This window comes from Cervus elaphus, chromosome 20 (assembly GCF_910594005.1).
Source record: "Cervus elaphus chromosome 20, mCerEla1.1, whole genome shotgun sequence".
Taxonomy (NCBI): domain Eukaryota; kingdom Metazoa; phylum Chordata; class Mammalia; order Artiodactyla; family Cervidae; genus Cervus; species Cervus elaphus.
This window is the reverse complement of record NC_057834.1, coordinates 25,329,443-25,337,656: the sequence shown is the minus strand read 5'-3', so window position 1 is coordinate 25,337,656 and position 8,214 is coordinate 25,329,443. Positions and strand designations below refer to the sequence as shown.

The following is an 8,214-nucleotide window of genomic DNA, read 5'->3' as shown; positions in this document are numbered from 1 at the left end:
TATCATAAAACAACCAACTTCTTTAATTAGAAAGCAATAAACATGCAAATGGCAAGTATAGACATTTCTTTGAACCAATATTTTCACTATAATGAAAATTCCTCTTCAACATTGATCCAAGCTCCCACATCTGAAGGTTAGGGAAAATATTGCACTTTGCATTTTCTAGCACTCCTCACACATGGCAAAAAGTTTTAAAAACATTTTGCTAGTTTTGTTTTACACACACTCCCAAATTCATGCACGCAATCATTCCAAACCAATGTTAGGTTATCCCCCCCCAAAGGGAAAAAACTCAAAAAAACCACAACCTTAAAATTGCACTAAAGCTCTGTAAAGAAAAAAAATATATAATAAATGTCTTATACAAATTTCAGAACATCTAAGTGCTTGCCAGTAAGAATTGATTATTCTTCATCCTCATTTTCATTCTCCTGACCAGAGCCTTCTGACCTGTCACTCTCCAACCGGTCTGGAAAATACAGAAGACAAAAAAAAAAAAACAAACACCTTTAGTATTACAATCAAAATAACTGTCAATGCCTTAAATAAAACTGATTAAAATGTGTATAATTCAAAATATCATCATGTAAAAATCAGCTCACAGCTATGTGTAGAAGTTATTTTTGCCTCTAGAGGCAAAGAATAAAGGAAACAGCACTATTAACGTAGAATATTCATGTAATTCTAAAGATTAAAAAAAATTACAAAGTTAAAAAAAAAGATAGATCTTGATCTATTGTGGTCTACTGCAATGACTTCAAACTGTGTTCCTTGGAGTCTAGGAGCCCTAGGAGTTATATCAGGTGTCACCAAAGGGAGTGAGAGGGAAGCTGTGCAAGAGAATCTGGGAATCACTCCCTAGTTGGCTCAGATGGTAAAGAATCTGTCTGCAATGCGGGAGACCCGGGTTCAGTCCCTGGGTCAGGAAGATCCCCTGGAGAGGGAAATAGCAAGCCACTCCAGTATTTCTGCCTGGAGAATCCCATGGACAGGAGCCTGGCGGGCTGCAGAGTTAGACAGGACAGAAGCGACTTAGCACGTAACACACATATTTCTGGTTATAAAAATATTTCTTAAATATCTGCTATGTTCCAGGATACAGTGGTGACCAAAGCAGTCACAGTGTCTTCTCTGTCCTCAAGGAGCTTCTCTAGGTTGAACACTCAAGGGAGTGTACAATTACAGCCTGGTGAGCCAGCATGGCATGTCCTCCCAAGTTCCATGCTTTACATTTGCTGTCCCTCTGCTTGGGACACTTTCACCTAGTTCTTCAGCTATAAAGGTTAGGCTTACTCAATACAACTATTTTTCCCTTTGTGAAACTTTCCCCAGACTTTCTCAGATACCCAACTTGCAGAATTATGAACTCCCTCCTTCAGGTTCCAGAATATTTTATATGTACCATATGATGATGATTCTAATTACAGTACTAGTCTATTTTCACATCATCTTGCAGACTGAGCTCCTGGGAGGGTAGGAGTTATTTCTTTTTATCTTTTATCCTCAGGGCCTAGTACAAGAGGTTCAATGAAGGTTTATCAAATAAATGAATATAAGTTTTACTAAGACAAGATATATTACATTAGGCTGTATAAAGAAGGCAAGGGTGTATAAAGTATCAAATCACTACTGCCACTAGGATGGAACCCTTACTATCATAGAAACACTTATCCGGGAAACTGGGAGGGGTAAAGGTTAGACGCAGTGGAAATAATTCAGGCTTCTCAACACCAAGAGAAGATGGAATCCTGAGATTTTATTATTCACAGGGGTTTAAATACTCCCAGTGAATTCTAAATTGTCAACACCAGTATACAGAAGGGATGTATGTTTAATTGTCCAGCACCAACTCCATTTCAATGTCAACCTAAGGAGATAATATATGTGTATATGATTTGTAACCTGAGTTATACAAGTTTTAGTTATTATATAAAAGTGTTCAATATACATTTGTAAGATAAAATAAGATTATAATAAATCTTCACAGGTCACTAAGGAATCTAAACACAGTGGAAGACTTTCTGATCAATAATAAGTTACCTAAGGGATGTGAGTATAAAAGAGATTATGCTATATTTATTGTGTGATATACTTTCATGGGAGAGAACAAAACATGAATTTGCTGTTCTGCTTACCTAGAGTATCATTAAGTAAGATGCCTGTCATCTTAGTGGAACATGTTTAAATCGCATCCACATATTTTAAAATGTGCAGGATGACCCACTTCTTTTTGGTTGTCACATTACGAATGAAGATGGGGAAATGGAGGGTTAAGATGAAATGTCAAAGCCCTGAAATCAGGGAGTTTACAGCAAGTCCAAAGCAAGCAACATGAAGTCGAGTGAGGGCCTAGGGTCTCTTACATAGGTCACAGAGTAACTGACAGTGGCTTCTGGAATGAGGGAGAGGGCAGAATGGTGGTTCTTTTTCCAGATATTTCTCACACAACTTCTGCAGAGTCATCTCTCTCAGAATATAAACCCAATTTTTAAGAACAAAATTAAATAAAATATTTTTGTCCACAGAGTACTACTGAGGTAATAAAACTGCAAAGCAGTTCAGCACTTTCACAAATCTCTGGTTGGCAATTACAGGCCAAGGAGGGCTGAGGACACTGTGTTCTTTAAAATGAGAACTAGAAATAATGACTTGAAAGCCACTGTTTTCAACAGCAAGACAATACCAAGTTGCTATTGTAAATAAGGGTTACATTTGTGGAAAGGCTCCTTTATTCTCTTTTAGAAATACTTCTTTCTGAAATTATTTTTGATCAGGAAAAATATGAGATACTATTAATAAGCTGGCTGGGGCTGGAGAGAGGGGACAACAGAGATGTGAAAACAGTTACCCAACGGAAACCTGTATTCCACAAAGAATCAACACAGCACTCCTGGTTAGCTAGAGATTTGATGCTAGAAGTTCATTCATTCACTCACCCATTCATTCACAAAACACTGACTGGGCAACTATTATGTGCTAGGCACTGCTGTTCTAGGAACTAGCTACCCAGATGTGAATAAGACAAACTAGGTCTCTGGTCTTAATGAACTCACTTTCTAGAAAAGAAAAACAGAGAACAAGACAATGTATTTTTCTCCTTTAATCTGTGTAACAAGGCAACAAATACATGAAGTTAGGATAAGTACTTGAGGAAAAACAGGCAATGACCAGAGAGTGAGTGATGAGGAGGGTGTGCATATTAGCAACTTCATGCTGAGTGACGAGGGAACACTTCTCTAAGGAGGCAGCACTGGACCTGAGACTCAATTGTATGTTCAGTTATTAGTGAAGCTGGCAAACAAAGCTGCCTAAAAGGCAGAGAAACAGCCAGTGAAAAGGTCCTAAATATGCTAATAGCTTTATGAGTCGGAGGAGGAAAGCAGTCACTTATGGCTAATATGTAGTGAGCGAGCAGAAAACGAACTCAGTGGCTGGCAGGTCTATCTCTTGTAGATCAGAGTATGAAGTCTAGGTTTTATTTTATGAGCAGGGGGAAGCCCCTGAGAATTTTAAGCAAGGGTGACATAACCTAATGTACTTCTTAAAAAAGGGAGTCAGCAAACTATGGCCCCTGGGAAACCCTCCCTTAGCCTATTTTTGTAAATAAAGTAGTATTAGGGCATAGCCATGCCGTTGATCTACTTATTATCTTTGGCTGCTTTTGCAACACAGTGTCAGAAATGAGCAGCTGCAACAGAAACCACATGGCCCACAAAGCCTATTTACTTTCTGGCCATTTAAAGAAAAGGTTTACTAACCCACAAGCAAGGAGGGGTAAGAAAGCCTTCCTCAGTGATCAATGCAAAGAAATAGAGGAAAACAATAGAATGGGAAAGACTAGAGATCTCTTCAAGAAAATTAGCAATACCAAGGGAACATTTCATGCAAAGATGGGCTCAATAAAGGACAGAAATGACATGGACCTAACAGAAGCAGAAGACATTAGGAGCTGGCAAGAATACACAGAACTATACAAAAAAGATCTCCATGACCCAGATAACCATGATGGTGTGATCACTCACCTAGACCCAGACATCCTGGAGTGTGAAGTCAAGGGGTCCTTAGGAAGCATCGATACGAACAAAGCTAGTGGAGGTGATGGAATGTCCAGTAGAGATATTTCAAATCCTAAAACATGATGCTGTAGAAGTGCTGCACTCAACATGCCAGCAAATTGGGAAAACTCAGTAGTGGCCACAGGACTGGAAAAAGTCAGTTTTCATTCCAATCCCAAAGAAAGGCAATGCCAAAGAATGTTCAAACTACCACACAATTGCACTCATCTCACACACTAGCGAAGTAATGCTCAAAATTCTCCAAGTTAGGCTTCAACAGTACGTGAACTATGAACTTCCAGATGTTCAAGCTGGATTTAGAAAAGGCAGAGGAACCAGAGATCAAACTGCCAACATTCAATGGGTCATAGAAAAAGCAAGAGAGCTCCAGAAAAACATCTACTTCTGCTTTACTGACTATGTCAAAGCCTTTGATTATGGATCACAACAAACTGTGGAAAATTCTTAAGAGATGGGAATACCAGACCACCTGACCTGCCTCCTGAGAAACCTGTATGCAGGTCAGGAAGCAACAGGTAGAACTGGACATGGAACAACAGACTGGTTCCAAATCAGGAAAGGAGTACATCAAGGCTGTATACTGTCACCCTGCTTATTTAACTTATATGAGAGTACATCATGAGAAACGCTGGGCTGGAAGAAGCACAGGCTGGAATCAAGATTGCTGGGAGAAGTATCAATAACCTCAGATATGCAGATGACACCACCCTCATAGTGGAAAGCAAAGAACAACTAAAGAGCCTCTTGATGAAAGTGAAAGAGGAGAGTGAAAAAGTTGGCTTAAAGCTCAACATTCAGAAAACTAAGATCATGGCATCCAGTCCAATCACTTCATGGCAAATAGATGGGGAAACAATGGAGACAGTGACAGACTTTATTTCCTTGGGCTCCAACATCACTGCAGATGGTGACTGCAGTCATGAAATTAAAAGATACTTGCTCCTTGGAAGAAAAGCTGTGACCAACTTAGACAGCACATTAAAATGCAGAGACATTACTCTGCCAACAAAGGTCCATCTAGTCAAAGCTATGGTTTTTCTAGTTGTCATGTGTTGATGTGAGAGTTGGACTATAAAGAAAGCTGAGTGCCGAAGAATTGATGCTTTTGAACTGTGGTGTTGGAGAGGACTCTTGAGAGTCCCTTGGACTGCAGGGAGATCCAACCAGTCCATCCTAAAGGAAATCAGTCCTGAATATTCTTTGGAAGTACTGATGCTGAAGCTGAAACTCCAATACTTCAGCTACCCGATGTGAAGAGTTGACTCATTGGAAAAGACCCTGATGCTGGGAAAGATTGAAGGCAGAAGGAGAAGGGGACGACAGAGGATGAGATGGTTGGATGGCATCACTAACTCAATGGACATGAGTTTGAGTAAACTCCGGGAGTTGGTGATGGACAGGGAGGCCTGGTGTGCTGCGGTCCATGGCGTCACAATGAGTCGGACACGACTGAGCGACTGAACTGAACTTACTGACCCACATTTTTTTTTTTTTGCATACCAAGTCTTTATGTCTCTTTATTATTTTTTTTATAATCCTCTTTTCCCTTTTTTTATTTTTTTTTTAGCCATTAAAAAGAATTCATTTGAATCAGTTCTAATGAGATGGATGAAACTGGAGCCCATCATAAAGAGTGAAGTAAGCCAGAAAGATAAAGACCATTACAGTATACTAACACATACATATGGAATTTAGGAAGATGGTAACAATAACCCTATATGCAAAACAGAAAAAGAGACACAGATGTACAGAACAGACTTTTGGACTCTGTGGGAGAAGGCGAGGGTGGGATGTTTCGAGAGAACAGCATCGAAACATGTATATTATCTATGGTGAAACAGATCACCAGCCCAGGCTGGATGCATGAGACAAGTGCTCGGGCCTGGTGCACTGGGAAGACCCAGAGGGATCGGGTGGAGAGGGAGGTGGGAGGGGGGATCGGGATGGGGAATACGTGTAAATCCATGGCTGATTCATGTCAATGTGTGACAAAAACCACTACAATATTGTAAAGTAATTAGCCTCCAACTGACCCACATCTTACTGCTATGGAAATCAGACTATATGAAGGCGAGAGCAGAAGTGGGGAGACCAAGATAGATGAATATGGATTGTATTCTGGAGTAAAGCTACCCTAACTGATGGAGTGAATTTGTACATGACTGGGTAAGTGCCTGTACATTCAGTGTGATGTTAGTTCTACAGATATGGCTATCTAGATCTACATGTGCCATGTTCCAGAGGTATGAATGAATGCTTCAGGGTTTTATAAACCATGTTAACACTTTGGACTTTATCCTAAGAGCATGGGCAGGCACAGGAGAATTTTAAAGAGGGGAGTAAACTGAGTAGATTGTAACATATTCTAGAAGAGTTTGGAATGGTTCACACACCATCTCTCCAAAGCCTGTCAAAGCTTCTAGGAATCTCAAAACTGCCTTTATCTCTCATGAAGTTGCCTAAACTAAAAGTCTTTAGTACAGCATTCATGAGAATAATTTTGGGTGCTTCTTTAAAATGCAAAAGCTCAAATCCTATTCAGATAAAATGAATCAGGATCTTTAGTGTGCAGGAACCAGGTATTTGTAGTTTCGAAAAGATTTAAAGCACACTCTTCATTAAAAATCACAACTATAGCAGGATGGAGCTGACTTCCCAGGATGCCTGTAGGGTAATAGAATGGCTGAAGTATTCTGTGGCTAGCTTGTGCTTCCACAATCAAAGTCTGTTAGAAACTGTCCTTGAATATACAGACATCATTGTACTTGGAATACAGGACAATGAAGAAAAGGAGAGCAAAGGAGTAGCTGACTCATCAAATAACTAGATATCTTAAGAATAAAAGCAGCAGAAATATCAACTCTTGGTTACCTTTTCGTATCAAGGATTTTACCTAAGAGAAACAAGAGGGTGAGTTAGGTTGACTAAGCCAACTACAAAGTATCTCCCTTTGATTGCTGGCAAAAAAAAAAAAAAAAACAATAGAAGAAAGAAAGGGTACTTTATATTATAAGCATCTAATTCTAAAATCAAAGAAAGAGAGTAATAAGTGAGTTAACAAACCATTGCTACATCAGTACCCATTTAAAATAGATTCTTGCAGAAATGAAAGGAGAAAGTTCCCTACAGGCAAACTCAGAAAGAGCCATTCACCAGATGAACTCTTCATATGAACAAGCAAATTTATTTATCATAATCAGCAAATGTTTTTCCTGTTCTATAAAATGGTGCCTCCTCAAATCTGAGGTCAAGTGAATTTTAAGAGTTACTTATTCTTATTGAAGAAAACAGATCAAAAGATGTCATAGTGAATAACATGGGGGCCAAAAGAAGTACTATGATAATATTCTGTTGGACTGCAAACATTTTTCTACTTTCATTTAGGTTTATTTTTTGTTTTGCTTTGACCACTTGAAATTTTTATTCTTTCCTTGTAATAGTTGATATTGACAATTTGAGGGTTTTCTTTCCAGCTCCTTTAATTACAGACATAAGGAGCTTCTTTCAATTCTTAGATGTACCACAATCTTCCAGGACTTAAGACAAATGCTATATACTCTTTTTTTCTGCCAGGAATACTTATGTCTCCCTTCCCCACTCTCTGAGGAAATCATATGCAATCTGCCGTTTATATAGACCTGAAGGTCTGAAACAGAAAGGCGAAAGTGAAAGTCACTCAGTCGTGTCCAACTCTCTGTGACCCTACAGACTGTAGCCCACCAGGCTCTTATGTCCATGGAATTCTCCAGGCCAGAATACTACAGCGGGTAGCCCATTCCCTTCTCCAGAGGATCTTCCCAACCCAGGGATCGAACCCAGGACAGAAGTTATCCTAACAAAGAGTGAGGGTGGGAGGGGACAGCATGACTGTAAAGATTCTGAGGTAGGAAAGAGTTTGAGGTACCCGCAGATTTAGAGAGGGCCAGAGAGGATGGAGAGGGAAATGGCACCCCACTCCAGTGTTCTTGCCTGGAGAGTCCCAGGGACGGGGGAGCCTGGTGGGCTGCCGTCTGTGGGGTCGCACAGAGTCGGACACGACTGACGTGACTTAGCAGCAGCAGCACAGAGAATAGAGAAGACAGAGAAGGAAAGAATGGAGCAGAAAAGCAGTAAGAAAAGTAGCTGAAATCAGGTC

General features: G+C 39.9%; 1 protein-coding gene across 14 annotated transcripts in view; it reads right to left on the bottom strand.

Annotated features, from left to right (window-relative positions):
• DCAF6 (DDB1 and CUL4 associated factor 6) overlaps positions 1-8,214 on the bottom strand; it is a 179,492-nt gene continuing 171,278 nt past the window's right edge. For all 14 annotated transcript variants that reach the window (XM_043876209.1, XM_043876211.1, XM_043876213.1 and 11 more), the window contains one exon: positions 1-472. In XM_043876209.1, the coding sequence (XP_043732144.1) occupies positions 408-472 (65 nt within the window). In that variant the 3' untranslated portion in view covers positions 1-407. The remainder of the gene's footprint in view (positions 473-8,214) is intronic.